The 16,309-nt window shown below is 43.6% G+C and overlaps 2 protein-coding genes across 2 annotated transcripts in view; both read left to right on the top strand.

The window, feature by feature from the left end:
* The window catches only part of LOC125377509, a 4,348-nt gene extending 1,273 nt beyond the window's left edge, over positions 1–3,075 (top strand). Inside the window, exon 3 of the mRNA XM_048391127.1 lies at positions 1,652–3,075. Coding sequence (XP_048247084.1) covers positions 1,652–2,043 — 392 coding nt within the window. The 3' untranslated portion in view covers positions 2,044–3,075. The remainder of the gene's footprint in view (positions 1–1,651) is intronic.
* Positions 3,076–6,341: 3,266 nt separating this feature from the next.
* Positions 6,342–13,120, top strand: LOC124125187. Its single transcript, XM_046488463.2, has 4 exons — positions 6,342–6,757; positions 9,558–9,594; positions 10,396–10,491; positions 12,724–13,120. The coding sequence occupies exons 1-4, from the start codon at positions 6,422–6,424 to the stop codon at positions 13,110–13,112; spliced, it is 858 nt and encodes a 285-aa protein (XP_046344419.2). The 5' UTR covers positions 6,342–6,421; the 3' UTR covers positions 13,113–13,120.
* Positions 13,121–16,309: the final 3,189 nt, after the last annotated feature.

The following is a 16,309-nucleotide window of genomic DNA, read 5'->3' on the forward strand; positions in this document are numbered from 1 at the left end:
GGAGTCCGGTGCATGTTTGCTGACATGCTATATATAAACATCCTCTACAGTTGTTAAGTTAGTGGACCCTTTTAACCGCTACCAGGAAGTCACACACGCCATTGCGCATAGGGGATTTCTCAGAACTGACACGCGATCTGAATATCGTTACAAGGAAGTTGAAAACTTCTTATTCAAATACTGTGAGTGGGGACTGTATTCAGGGTACAGTTTACTCGTTCTTACGCTAGGTATGGTCTGAAAGCTTCAGTTATTAAGTACAGTACACAGTATCAACTGAATCAGAATAATGTTTTCAATGTCGCCTGATCCGGGTGGCTGTGTCATCTGAGTCTCCTCAAATCTCTGTGTGACAGGATCTCACTCACTCACTCACTCACTCATTGGCCCGATCAACCACTCACCCCAAAAACGCCGCATTATTCACTCACTCACCCACCTACCAACCCACCCACTCACTCACTTACTGACCCAACTGACCCACCCAGTCACTCAACGACCCACCCACTGACTCACCCACCCAGTAACCCACCCACTCTCTCCCCCACTCAACGACCCACCCACCAAATCATTCATACAAAACCCAAACATCCACCCACCCACTGATTCACCCACTCTCCCACTCTCTCCCCCACCCACCGACCCACCCACCGACCCACCCACCAAATCATTCATACAAAACCCAAACATCCACCCACCCACTGATTCACCCACTCTCCTACTCTCTCCCCCACTCACACACCTACCCACTCACTCATTCATCCCAAGCCCAAACACCCACTCACCGACCCAATAACCAACTCAATCATTCATACAAAACCCAAACATCCACCCACCCACTGATTCACCCACTCTCCTACTCTCTCCCCCACTCACACACCTACCCACTCACTCATTCATCCCAAGCCCAAACACCCACTCACCGACCCAACAACCAACTCAATCATTCACACAAAACTCAAACATCCACCAACCCACTCACACACCCACCGACCCCCTCACTTACTGACCCAAATGACCCACCAATTCACTCAACCACCCACTCACTCACCGACCCACCCACCAACTCACTCATTCATCCAAAATCCAAACAACCACCCACCCACTGACCTACCCACCCAGTCACCCTTCCGCTCTCTCACCCACTCACCGACCCACCCACCAACTCACTCATTCCTACAAAACCCAAACATCCACCCACCCACTGACTCACCCACCCAGTCACCCAACCACTCTCTCCCACACTCACCGACCCACCCACCAACTCACTCATTCCTACAAAATCCAAACAACCAGCCACCCACTGACTCACCCATCCAGTCACCCTTCCACTCTCTCACCCACTCACCGACCCACCCACCAACTCACTCATTCCTACAAAACCCAAATATCCACCCACTCAACCACTCTCTTCCCCACTCACACACCTACCAACTCACTCATTCATCCCAAACCCAAACATCCACCTTACCCACTCACTCACCCACCCGCTTACCCACTCACTTACTGACTCAACTAACCCAGCCACTCACTCCCTCAATCACTCACTCCCATTTCTCTGTGTGCCAGAATCTAATGCACGCACCCACTCACTCACTCACCACACTGATTAAAAGTCTACAAATTATGACTTTATTTCTCTTCCCATCAGATCAACATCTCCAGTGGGACTCCTCCCCTGGGTATGGGACGGCACACGTGACTGGGAATGTTACCTATAGCAACGGACGTCTACATGTGCCACGTGACGGCGTGTACTACATCTACTCCTTCCTTACAATACGTAGCGACGTCGTCACAAACGACGACCTGAACATTGTCCACAGCGTCCAGAAGTACAACTCTGACCACATAGACACAGACAGCCACCTTCTCCTCATGGGCAAGACGACATTGAAGGAAAGACATGGGCAGTTCACCAACAGTTTCTTGGCGGCAAATTTGAAATTGAAAAAGAATGATGAACTATTTGTCAGCTTGTCAAACACGTCCTTGATATACAAATTTCCTCCTGCTAATTATTTTGGCGTCCACATGTTGTAATATCAGTTTAGAAATGTGTCCAAAAACAAGATATAACCGTCACATCAATATGAATAACTATAATTCAAGCTTCGTATCATTTTAACAGGGATGGTCGGGTAGCCTTGTGGTTTAAGCGTTCGCTCGTCGCGCCGAGGACCCGGGTTCGATTTCCGACATGGGTACAATGTGTGAAGCCCATTCTGATGTAACCCGCCGATATATTGCTGGAATATTGCTAAAGGTGGCGTAAAACCATACTCACTCACTCACTCAATTTACCTCTAAAGGAAGTCATCGAGATCTACTCAACGGCTAGAAGATGGTAAGACCAAAATATGAAGATTGGAATTCCCTGTCTGCACCAGCACCCGTATCATACTTCCGCTTATGGTTTATGTTAAGCTACTAAAGGCACGTTTAGAAATTAAGCAGCACTTGGAATGAGCTTCAGTTGCTACCTTTAAAGTCGCAGTAGTGGTTAATGGTCTAATTGCCTGCTACTCACTCTCTAGATTTACCTCCCTTAGTTGCCTAGGGACCTGCTGATCTCGATTATAATCCTTGACATGCCTGTGTCACTCGCTGGTAATCCTGTCGAGTGAAGCTTTGCAGAAATACTCTCGAAAGCGTCTCAATCATTCTGGTGATTATCTTCGATTGGTGAATGACGGACCATATCTACATTCCACCATAATACACAAGTCATACTTTGCTATTTTAGTATTGTAGTATTTCATCTGATTGTAGAAAAAACAGGACCATATCTACATTCCACCATAATACAAAAGTCCTACTTTGTTAGTTGAGTATTGTAGTATTTCATCTGATTGTAGAAACACATAATTAAGTCTCCAATGCGACCTATCATTATGGCGCACGTTTTGTTCACGGGGATTATAACTGCGACCGACTCTCTTGCTAAGACTAACAGCTGCAATGCTTGCTATAACCATTTTTTAGTTACTCGCGTTGTACAGTCAGTTCATTGTTATTGGGAATGTATTGTTGTGATGTGCAGTCCCACATGGGAATAAAGAGTATAAATTCCAACGACAATTGTCTAGTTGTATGTGCTACCTTCAAGACAGGACATGCTTAACCATTTCGCGAACACCAAGTGATTTTCATCGTCCATACATGTAATATCCATCAGTGTTTTGCCTGTGATATCCAGTGATATCTGTTTCGGCGGGGGTCTAGTTATTCTCTGACGTTGGTGTTGTATATATGTTTGAGATGGTGGTTAATCCTCTATACCCATCAGTGTTTTGCCTGTGACACCCACTGATATCTGTTTCGGCGGGGGTCTTGTTATTCTCTGACGTTGGTGTTGTATATATGTTTGAGATGGTGGTTAATCCTCTATATCCATCAGTGTTTTGCCTGTGATATCCACTGATATCTGTTTCGGCGGGGATCTGGTTATTCTCTGACGTTGGTGTTGTATATATGTTTTAGATGGTGGTTAATCCTCTATATCCATCAGTGTTTTGCCTGTGATATCCACTGATATCTGTTTCGGCGGGGATCTGGTTATTCTCTGACGCTGGTGGTGTATATATGTGGTGTATATATGTTTGAGATGGTGGTTAATCCTCTATATCCATCAGTGTTTTGCCTTTGACACCCACTGATATATGTTTCGGCGGGGGTCTGGTTATTCTCTGACGTTGGTGGTGTATATATGTTTGAGGTGGGAGTATTTAGTTGCAGTCATTGTTGTTACGATTCTAAAACTCCAAGAACCATGAAGGTATTTGGTCTTGTCAAGAGATGTCTGAACTTTGACATCTGTGACAAAAGAACTTCGTCAATTAAATTAGAACGTATAAGGTACACACCGTGGCAGTATAAAACAAGAATCCCTACTTACAAAATGTACAGAATATTAAGGTTGTTCCGGGAAAATGTGTGTATGTGTGTGTGTGTGTGTGGTGGGGAAGACGGGGGTGGGGGGTGGTGGGTGGTGGAGGGTAATTAATGCTGCATTTTGTATAAAATCACATGAATTCACATAAAATAGCACATATGTCTATGTATAATGCATACCGTTACCGCAAAAGTAATTTCAAGTGTCTAATACAATTGAAATAACTATTGTACCGGACGTCAAGGACCCAGGTTTATTTTGGGGGTGTCGGTATAATTCGTAACTCATTCGTTACTTTCCATGCATTGTCATCTCATGATTTAGGTTAACTGAAGTGGTCAATAAACTTATTCCCGAATATATAATGTAAGCATTTTTTCAAAGTTGTTAGTCGCGTACATTAATGCTCTCTTCACACACGGTGACAAGGCTGAAATACTAGTCAATGCGGTATTAAGCCCAACTCACTCACTCACTAACTCACCGACTCACTCACTCACTCACTCACACAAAAGGTTTGAGGTAGCATATATAGACACTTATATAATCTCGAAGAGGGGCGTCCAACCCGGCGTTTAAAACGACATCCAACCGAACAATCATTTTATTGTTAACCGCACACGTCATCAAAAACAAGGGGGATCTCCCTACTGGTGTTAACACCCCTGCAATATTTGATCAAATGCGCGTCGTATGAATTCAATAAAATATGAGTTGTATTTTTATTTAAACCCTTTTATGACATGGAATCAAGTTGTCACGATAACGTGGTTTCCAGTGGCTTTACCCTTCCTTCTGAGTGTTGTTAAATGTGATCGATGAGCTCAGTTCACACACGTTCATGACATGTGTGATATATTACACAGTTAAACTGAAGAGCTAAAACCCCACTTTGAAATAGGACGGTCATTGCCAAACACGCTATCACAAATTCACAACATGGTGATCTATATCCGCCTTGCTAAATACCACTGTAATTCGATGGCCAGGTCATTGATTACACAACAATCACTAGTTTCTCTGGTACATTTTTTTAAATATACATCTCTTTACATCAAGTCACAATATCCTTCGACCGCCTCCGTGGTCTAGTGGTAGAGCGTCCGCCCGGAGAGCGGAAGGTCCGGGGTTCGATCCCCGGCCGCGTCATACCAAAAGACGTTAAAAGATGGTACTTGTTGTTACCCTGTCTGGCGCTCGGCATTAAGGGGTTAAAGCGAGGACTGGTCGGCTCGGAGTCAGTATACTGTGTCTGAGTTGGGTGTTCATGTTAAACTGCGGCATGGCTAGCACTATAAATCGGCATCAGTCCGGTCTAGTACAAGCAGCCACACACACACACGTGCACGTCGCTATATAAGTGCAATAATCTTCGACGCGACGTTAAACCCCATTTCACCTCACCTCACCACAATATCCTTCCAATCTAGTAGACGCCATTCACACAATGAGCCGCATCGCTAAATGTACCTGTCGGGTGTGAACATTGTCAAAAATCGAATCCGGCCAGCCAAACCAGTGGTTGATATCATGAACAACTATCCACGCCATTGGGTTTGTGATCACCCCATCGTCAGCATCAGGTACTGGGGATCTATTTTGTCCCAGAACCCCCGATAACCCGATTGCAACGTTGGTTCAAATCCCAGTTCGCTGTGATTGTTTCTTGGGTTGTCAGCACCATACCCACGGCGTTAAATCCAACTCACTCGCTCACCCACAGCACGACTGCTACGACTGAATAAAACTACTACCACTCATTAGTTATCAGGTATACATGACTATGAACATCTATTACATGCTGATGGCGGCCCGCGAAGATCCGGAGTAGAATAGGTCTTCAGCAATCCATGCTTGTCTCCCCGTGAAGATTCGGGGGAGAATAGGTCTTCAGCAATCCATGCTTGTCTCCCCGTGAAGATTCGGGGGAGAATAGGTCTTCAGCAATCCATGCTTGTCTCCCCGTGAAGATTCGGGGGAGAATAGGTCTTCAGCAATCCATGCTTGCCGTAAAAGTCGGCTATGCTTGTCGTAAGAGGCGACTAACGGGATCGGGTGGTCAGGCTCGCTGACTTGGTTGACGCATGTCATGGATCACAATTGCGTGGATCGATGTTCATGTTGTCAATCACAAGATTGTCTGGTCCAGACTCGATTATTTACAGACCGCCGTCATATAGCAAGAATATTGCTGAGTGCGGCGTTAAACAACAAACAAACAAACAAACAAACAACATGCTAATGGTAACATATCGACATGAAACAAAACATATTAGTTAATCTGTGATGACTTGTCAAATGTAACAGTAAACATTATTTATATATCTTTTGTACGTCATAATGACATATATATATACATGCTGTAATTCAACCTAGTTACCTTGTGCAAAATCTCCAATAGCGTTTCAGCGGACAACCAGGAAGTAACAGATATGCAATCACAATACACTGGGGTCGGGGACATTGATCGAGTACACACGCTTCAAGTACCCGAACTGCACAGCAGTGTATTAACGTTGTCCCAACATGTCGGACGTGGAGAAGAGTTTTCTGCCTCGAAAGCCAAATTTAAAGCAAGACAGCTCACGTCCTTGGCGACGTTGTTTGTATACTTCTGTTGCAGCGTCAGTTACATGCAGCATCGTTTTGTTGGTTTTGTTCTTAATTATGACTTGCTACAGTGTCCGAGAAGGCGAACATCCGTCCCCCTCAGAGAACATTAAGTCTGGGGCGGTGTGTTCTGTATGTGATCATCTTGGGCCCGGAATACAGTCTTCTGAGACCTTGTACGACTTGGTCAGAACGCCGAATCATACTCTGTGCTGTCTGAAGGACGGTAATATTTCCTCAGTGTTTAAACAGGTATGTAATAGTGTCTATTACACGATAGGTGTGAATATGTACTTCTGTTATGATTAATCATATTACATAAACAGAAAATACGATTTTGGAGAATCACGTTTTTAAAATGGCTTTGATACTAATGTTTTTTTTACAGATTATTCATTTGCGATCATGTACTTTATCTAAAGAATTATTCACGTTTTAAAAATAAATTCTCGTTGGCATCATGGCGTTTAAGTTTTATCATTATTTGGTTATATCAATGATTTGTTACGTGTCATAATAGTATAGTTTTAATATCAATGGAATATCATGGTGTCATAATCTTACAGTGTTTATGTCAATATCATGTTACGTGTTCTTATCTGGCTAATCCCCTATACATCAGGGACGTGTTATTTTAACCTTATAGTGTCTGTAGACCCGGGTTCGATTCCCGACATGGGTACAATGTGTGAAGCCCATTTCTGGTGTCCCCCGCCGTGATATTGCTAGAATATTGGTAAAAGCGGCGTAAAACCCTACTCACTCACTCACTATAGTGTCTGTATCGTCCATGTCTTTCAGCACGACTGAGTGTTATGATCAGACAAGTTTCATTCATGTACACGTCCTACCAAATCCTCTTTCAAACCAGACACGTGAAGATCCGGGTCAGAAAAAGGTCTTCAGCAACCAATGCTTGCCGTAAAGGGCAAGTGCTTGTCGTAACAGGCGACTAACGGGATCGGGTGGTCAGGCTCGCTGACTTGGTCGATGATGCATGTTATCGATCCCAATCAGGTAGATCGATGCTCATGTTGTCAATCACTAGACTGTCTGGTCCCGACTCGATTATTTACAGACCGCCCCCATATAGCTGAGTGCGGCGTTAACAAACAAACAAACTCACAATTCTTTCAAAACAGTTTTTGTTCTCATAATAATAAGATATTCAATATATTTATCATAGCTTAGAGACACTTTTCCTTCAGACATAAATAAAACTTTAAAGTATCAGCAGAATTAGACAAACAGGATGTTGTTTTGTACCAGTTAACGGTTTTAATGGAGCATTGTTTAATTTGTGTAGAATTCCCAAAACGTCACAGCCCGTTCATCAAAGCAGTAGTGGTGCTGTATACGTACGTTGAAGAAAAGTTGGTTGGTTGGTTTGTTGTTTAACGCCGCACTCAGCAATATTCAAGCTATATGACGGCTGTCTGTTAATAATCGAGTCTGGACTAGACAATCCAGTGATTAATATCATGATCATCGATCCACGCAATTGGGATCGATGACATGTATCATCCATGTCAGCGAGCCTGATCACCCTCCCGTTAGTCGCCTTTTACGACAAGCATAGTCGCTTTTTACGGCAAGTATCGGTTGCTGAAGACCTATTCTACCCCGGATCTTCACGGGTCCGTTGAAGAATATACGTCCCCATCGGCCTGGAGCTCCATCAATCATTCTCCCAATATACGGATATACAATTTGACATCCTTTAAGGCTGTAATACGAAATAGGACTAATGGTTAAGACCTCCCCATGCACACAGGCGCATTATGGCACTACGTGCGTGAGGTCCATTGTTAGCAATGCATCAGCGTCACTGGTATAACCTCCAACGTCGTGTGAATATACAGGACTCAAGCAATTAATATGTCACATAGGAACTCTGCACGGACTTTGATTTGACTTTTGTTAAAAGGGGGCACGGGTGGCCCAGTCGTCTAAGGCGCCGCAATTCGCTGTGCAGAGTTGCGTCCCTTAGGCACGCCAGAAACCTATGATTGTGGCTTCGAATCCCGGTTCGCCCCGATTATGTTTCTAGGTTTGTCAGCACCATACCCGTGCTCGTGGGTTTCACCGACGTGGTAAACGTCTGAAACCTGCATCACTTCGGGCTTTCCTCCCACATTAAGCTGACACGCCGTGATATGACTGGAAAACTGTTAAAAGTGGCGTTAAACCCAACTCACTCACTCACTTTTGTTAAACTATTACATACATCGCAAGGGTTTTTGTTTCATATTTTGAAGAATGTTCAATCTCAAGAAATGACGTCATTGTAGACACTGCGTTCTTCATTTTCCTTCGCGTAGCTATCATATAATGGTTTATCTGCAGGATATGCCAACAATTAAAAAACGATATCCGTTAGGATTATATGCGGACAGAGATGCACATATCAAAGGTCAATTAGGGACTACATTCAGTGTATATAAACCACACATGGCGTCGCCCTGGTCATTCGGCGATCGAGTCAGATTTACCCATCGGGAATCTGGAGAAACTACTGGGATAATGTTATCATTATCAACAGAATAGTCTAATATCCTGAAAATCAGTGTCCAACTATGGCGAAGCTGAGGCATTTTACAAGTTTGGGGACATTTGGAGATATAAATTGCGAAACAATTAAGCGATGACACCACAAGCATCGCCAGTAGGTCTTTGCGGTTTGGAACCTTTTCCCCAAATACAAACAGTTGGATTTGGCGGAAATATGGCCGAATTGTTACCTTGTTTCGTTTTGTCGCTCACCAAGGGTCGCTAAATACATTGTTTTTTCCTAATACAGGATATTTACCAATCCCAAACACACTCGCGTGATAACCTCTTTACATGTATATGTATAATGCAGGACGTCAGAGCTACAGGTATGGTGCTAATACGGTGAATGTTTGATACAGCGCAACCATCACTTTTTAAATACCACTCTCCTAAGGGACGCAACTCTGTTAGGTAAAGTTTTGCCCCTTAAATCTCAGGGCCAGCCTTGATTAACCCCGTACTGATGTGTGTGTTATGACCTGGTTTTCTCATCTTTCAGATACTAGCTGACCAGCAAGCCGGGGCTGTAAATAATGGTACGCCAGAGCCTATAATTTACTGTAGAAGTGTACAGCAACGTACCGCTACCTTCTGAAGCAGCCTGAATGACAGGCATGCTTACCCTTATCGTGAACACCTGGTGTCATGATTTGTTTAAAACCCATTCAAATATTTTCACCGCTATTTTGCCTTTAACGCCCACTGGAATTTGTTTCGGCGGATAATCAAGATTGGTTATTCTCTGGCGTCAAACATTTTATATATATAAGTGAGTGAGTGAGTTGGGTTTAACGCCGCTTATCATTATTACAGTTACATCGCGGCGTGTCAGCTAAATGTGGGAGGAAAGCCCGAAGTGATGCTGGTCTCAGACGTTTACCACTTCGGTGAAACCCACGAGCTGACAAACCTAGAACCATAATCGGGGCGAACTGGGATTCGAACCCACAATCATAGGTTTCTGGCGTGGTTAAGGGACGCAACTCTGCACAGCGAATCGCGATTTGTCGCTTAATTAGCCGTTATTTCATAAACATGAAAATATAACTGTTTTGAGATTTGACCCTACGGAACTGGTTCATTACCAACAGTTAATGCGGCGGTCGGGTAGCCTAGCGGTTAAAGCGTTCGCTCGTCACGCCGACGACCCGGGTTCGATTCCCGATAAGTGTACAATGTGTGAAGCCCATTTCTGGTGTCCTTGGCCGTGATATTGCTGGAATATTGCTAAAAGCGGCGTAAAACCATACTCACTCACTCACCAACAGTTAACGGTACCATACATATGTCATCTTCCGTCTTTAAATCGACATTATATTCTAAATGTTGTGTTGCAGCGGATTCAAGTCAGCATCTTCTTCCAGCATCCTTAGTCAAATTACGACAGAACGTCACTGGAGCTCACCTGTATCTCGACCCGAACTGTTTAAGTGGTAAGTATGTCACTTCCCGTTTTGATACTCTCCACAAACGTGTGTACACACAAGAGCCTTGCGGGTGTTTATGCGAGTGCGCTGTCTCACTTACAGTCGTGACGCCCAGTGTGTATGGAGGCCAGGATCTACTGATCTTGTGTTCAAATCCCATTTCGCAATGATAATGTGGCACTTATTGGTTTGTTTGTATCATACCCGTGCTTGTAGGTTTCACCTAAGAGGTAAATGTCCACGACTTGTATCATTTGGGGTTTGTCTCCAAACACTAAGCTGAGTGAAACATTGTTTCAAGGTTAGTTACACATACCTCACTAACACAAGGACACCGACGGACAAGTGTACGTGAGCATGCCTAATTCTCAGTCCACACACAAGGACAAGGACGGACAAGTGTACGTGAGCATGCCTAACTCTCAGTCCACACACAAGGACATTGACGGACAAGTGTACGTGAGCATGCCTAACTCTCAGTCCACACACAAGAGTGCTGACGGACAAGTGTACGTGAGCATGCCTAACTCTCAGTCCACACACAAGGACACCGACGGACAAGTGAACGTGAACATGTCTAACTCTCAGTCCGCACACAAGGACACTGACGGACAAGAGTACGTGAACATGCCTAACTCTCAGCCCACACACAAGGACACTGACGGACAAGTGTACGTGAGCATGCCTAACTCTCAGTCCACACACAAGGACACTGACGGACAAGTGTACGTGAGCATGCCTAACTCTCAGTCCACACACAAGGACACTGACGGACAAGTGTACGTGAGCATGCCTAACTCTCAGTCCACACACAAGGACACTGACGGACAAGTGAACGTGAGCATGCCTAACTCTCAGTCCACACACAAGGACATTGACGGACAAGTGTACGTGAGCATGCCTAACTCTCAGTCCACACACAAGAGTGCTGACGGACAAGTGTACGTGAGCATGCCTAACTCTCAGTCCACACACAAGGACATTGACGGACAAGTGTACGTGAGCATGCCTAACTCTCAGTCCACACACAAGAGTGCTGACGGACAAGTGTACGTGATCATGCCTAACTCTCAGTCCACACACAAGGACACCGACGGACAAGTGAACGTGAACATGTCTAACTCTCAGTCCACACACAAGGACACTGACGGACAAGTGTACGTGAACATGCCTAACTCTCAGTCCACACACAAGGACACTGACGGACAAGTGTACGTGAACATGCCTAACTCTCAGTCCACACACAAGGACACTGACGGACAAGTGTACGTGAACATGCCTAACTCTCAGTCCACACACGAGGACACTGACGGACAAGTGTACGTGAACATGCCTAACTCTCAGTCCACACACAAGGACACTGACGGACAAGTGTACGTGAACATGTCTAACTCTCAGTCCACACACAAGGACATTGACAGACAAGTGAACGTGAGCATGTCTAACCCTTTACAATTACATATACAATGACGGTGCTGTGCCAACCCCTACCTACGAACATGTACAGACAGGTTTTCACAAGCTTGCCTGACTCTACCATGTAATCATTGATATATGGTCGCTATCTCCGTTCCGTGCAATATAATCTACAAAAGATAAAGTCAGTGTAACTCGGCTAGACCAAACAGGAAGAAGATTTCAATCACTTCTGTCCAGCTGAATAGTTGGGCAATTACACAATGATGTATTTGGCGAAGTGCATAAAGGATCACAAAGACGAACGTTTTTTCGAGATTTTCTATTTTTTCAAATGTCTGAGTGTATAAGGAAGGAGTGTATTTAGATTTTGTAAAGCTGTTGTGTGACGGTCTGTGAGAAAACTTGAGCCCGTAGATTGGGGCTTACGAAGCGTGTATAAAATAATCTCTGCTAAAGTTCTGTCTCTTGTGTGTAAAAGATATATCTGCTGTTATACTGCCACAAAGCTTACAAATTTAGAAAGGAACATTGAAGCATTGCCGTACGCTACTAGTGCTACGTTAGGCAACAAACACTTACCTTCTTATGCACACGGCATGAGTGTCGGGTTGTACCGGTGGGGCAGGACATGCTTAACCATTTCGCGAACACCTGGTGTCATCACTGATTTTCAATGATATATTCATAAAATTTCTATAACTATTTTTTCATTTACGCCCAATGGAAACTGTTAAGGCAAATAGGCGAGACTGGTTATCCTCTGGTGTTGATGTTTATATTTACTCTACGTCCTTACAAAAATCACATATTTACTTTCAGATGGCAGACTCTCGTGGATCGACCAGGACAAGTACGGCACCGCATACTTGTCCGGAATCCGCTACCACAAACATCGCCTCCATATCCCTTCAGCAGGACGGTATCTTCTCTACTCACACATCACATTCACCAGAAAGTTTCCCGGAACTCGCGGAGGCAACAATTTCATCCACAGGATCACACGCTACCACTCCAAGCAGCCAAAATTGGGAGAAGTGAACATTTTGGTCAGCAAAGATTCTTACCCACAATACACCACCCAAAAGTCTAGTTTTCAGTCAGCCATCTTGAATTTGCGGTCACATGACCAACTGGCTGTCCAGGTATCTGACACAGATTCTGTTCATGACAATTCAATGTATAGTTATTTTGGAGTTATTAAACTATGACGATGTGCTGTGAATCGTTGTTTAATCCTTCAATTTAGAAATGAGTAATGGTGGCGCATTCAGTAAAGAGGTGATGTGAAATGGCGTTCAAGATTATTGCTCCACATAGCGATGGACATCTTAAGTCACCGGACCGCCTCGTGGTCTTGTGGTAGAACGTCCGCCCGGAGAACGGAAGTTCGATCCCCGGTCGCGTCGTAGCAAATGACGTTAAAAAATGGTATTTGTTGTTACCCTGTCCGTAGCTCGGCATTAAGGGGCTAAGACAAGGACTAATCGGCTCGGAGTCACTTTTCTGTGTCTGAGTGGGGTATTTATGCTAAACTGCGGCATGGTATCTCAGTGGGCTAGCACTATGAACATTAAGTCCGGACTAGCACAAGCAGCCACCCACACACGTCTCTATATAAGTGCAATAATCTTGGATGCGACGTCAAAACCCCATTTCACCTCACCTCAACTTACGCCATCGAGTGAGTGAATGCTGTTGTTTTTTGTGAAGGCGGAAATGGTACACTGGTCTTTGCGTTTAACAGGTATGTTAAAGGGGCCTGTCGTTTGTATTTACTGCAGTCAGTCTCGATGTACACATCCTCATTCAAAGAGCTACTTCGCGACATCAGCCTGCATACATCACGTGTAACAAAAGCATTGCTATTCAACCACAATGTTTTTTGGTTTGGTTTGTTGTTAACGACGGACTCAGCAATATTCCAGCTATATGACGGCGGTCTGTAAATAATCGAGTCTGGACCAGACAATCCAGTAATTAATGTCATGAGCATTCATCCACGCAATTGAGATCGATGTGCATGTGCATGTGTATATAATTAGTTTATATGTGGCAGGTTACTTCAACTTATCCATCGCAACTGTATGCAAAACAATATATAGACTAGATACAAAATATGGGAACTAATGATTTGAATGTAGCTGGTTTAGATTGCAAATATCATGGCGTTGCATCTGAACGCAGCGTCTCATCACAATAAAATTTCACATGATGCATTGAAAGCACGGGATGCACATGCACACAGACGTCAGAGTGTGAACGCCAATAAGGCTTGGTTGGTTGGTTTGTTGTTTAACGCCGCACTCAGCAATATTCCAGCTATATAACGGCGGTCTGTAAATAATCGAGTCTGGACCAGACAATCCAGTGATTGATATCATGAGCCTCAATCCACGCAATTGAGATCGATGACATGTATCAACCAAGTCAGCGAGCCTGACCACCCGATCCCGTTAGTCGCCTTTTACGACAAGCATAGTCACCTTTTACGGCAAGCATGGGTTGCTGAAGACCTATTCTACCCCGGAATCTTCACGGGTCCAAACACAATGTACAAACCCTCACATGGCCCGATTAAACAGATGCGTTGGATCACCGCCTACAACAACGTCATCCTAAAATGCAGACACTTCAACTTGTTGCACGTGTGCTATAGGCCAACTGGGCTAACATTCCCCAACGTGTGATCCGTACTCTACTGCGTCCTTTGGCTGGTGTGCTTCAGAACATTGACCTCCCTTGACCTTAACCTTTGTCGTTTTCGATGCAATTAACGCGTGTCCACTGTTGAAATATTTGCGATATGCTAAAATGTGAAAGAATAGGGAGGTCTTTAACTTACTGTAAGTAGTATAAAACAGCACTTTGCGTTTCATAAAAACGACACCCAACCACAGATGTATACATACAAACATTCAACGTCTAAATTATACACGTGAATACTAAACTATATACAGAGAGACATACATTGTTCTTAAGTCTTGCTTTGAACATGGATTACATACAGTGTTAAACATGTCTAAAGTATGCGCAAGTTGTTCCTTTGGAATAATGAGAGACTATATAGCAAAGTATTGATTGAAAGAACAACGCATAACAACATTGCATTACATATAACATATGATGTCATTTGTATGAACACGATATCCTTCGGAGAATATTAAAGGTTTAGGAACGCAGTAAAGTAAACTCAGTTTGATTAAAAAGCACTGGGAACTGTTTCGTGTTTGAAAGGAGATAGAAATTTAGGCACACATTCTATGCTTGAATGAACAGAAGGCAGGGTTACTGGGAAGACACCCTTACACCATTGTTGTGGTCACTTGTAATTATTCCGGTCTGCTGCACACCGATAATACTGTGTGTACGGGAGCTCAACCACAGGACTGAAGCACTACATGTCTGTGCTATTTTAAAGGTAGGGATAGTTTCGCTCTACTTACCAAGGACGTCAGTCTGAGCGTATACACTGAATATATACTATATGTACCCCCTAGGAATGCTCTTTCGCTGTGGTTTGATGCAGAATGTGAAAATATGAAATGCTAACATACAAACTGTTAGACATGTTTAGAATTAGTGGAGATATACACACTTTAAAGAACTTTCATGTAGTCCGCAATAGATTTAGAGAAAAAGGCCGACGAAAAAAGGATATATTTGAAGAATCTGCTCTTGTAAATATTCTTAATTCCTGTAATGATGAGAGAAATTCAACTGATGTGGATTTTGTTGCGTTCTGCAAAGCTGTTATTACGGAGCATCCAGTTAATAGCATGAATTGTCATGTGTGTAACGATGACGGTGTTGACAGTTTACCAAATCAAGATATAACGGCTAAAGAGGTTTTAGAAGCCATAGATTCCCTCAAATGTGGTAAAGCAGCTGGTCCTGATGGTATTTTACCAGAGATGATAAAGTATGGCAGTGATGTTTTAATTCCACATCTTCTTGTTCTTTTTAACAACAACTCTATGCAGACGTAGTTTTCCAGATCAGTGGTCTAAAGTAGTATCTTCCCTCTCCATAAGACAGGTAATGTTCATGTTGCTAACAACTAAAGAGGCATTTCTTGATGGATATTTGTGGTGAGGTTTCCTCCCAGGGTTTGAATACTAGATTTAAACATTTTGTTGAGGATGTCAAGCTGGCTTCCGAAAGAGATATTCCACAGTGGATAACCTCTTTATTCTCCAATCATTAGTGCAGAAATACTTGTCTCCGTCAAAAGGAAGATTTACTGTATGTTCATAGACTTTCGGAAAGCTTTCGACTCTATTAATAGGGATCTTCTTCGGTTTGTTCTGCATTCAAATGGAATTCATGGGAAAATATTTCGAATCATACAGGACATTTATTCTAAAACTATTGCTTGTGTTAAAATTTCAAAGAGTAGCATCTCAGT

This window comes from Haliotis rufescens, unplaced genomic scaffold (assembly GCF_023055435.1).
Source record: "Haliotis rufescens isolate VD_foot unplaced genomic scaffold, xgHalRufe1.0.p SCAF_9, whole genome shotgun sequence".
In the NCBI taxonomy this organism is placed as follows: domain Eukaryota; kingdom Metazoa; phylum Mollusca; class Gastropoda; order Lepetellida; family Haliotidae; genus Haliotis; species Haliotis rufescens.

Bases quoted from the DNA above. Each gene is read 5' to 3' on its own strand.
- LOC124125187 (XM_046488463.2), top strand. From the start codon at position 6,422: ATGTCGGACGTGGAGAAGAGTTTTCTGCCTCGAAAGCCAAATTTAAAG. The intron at 6,758-9,557 runs GTATGTAATAGT...CTCATCTTTCAG, and splicing joins TTTCCTCAGTGTTTAAACAG to ATACTAGCTGACCAGCAAGC. The intron at 10,492-12,723 runs GTAAGTATGTCA...ATTTACTTTCAG, and splicing joins CGACCCGAACTGTTTAAGTG to ATGGCAGACTCTCGTGGATC.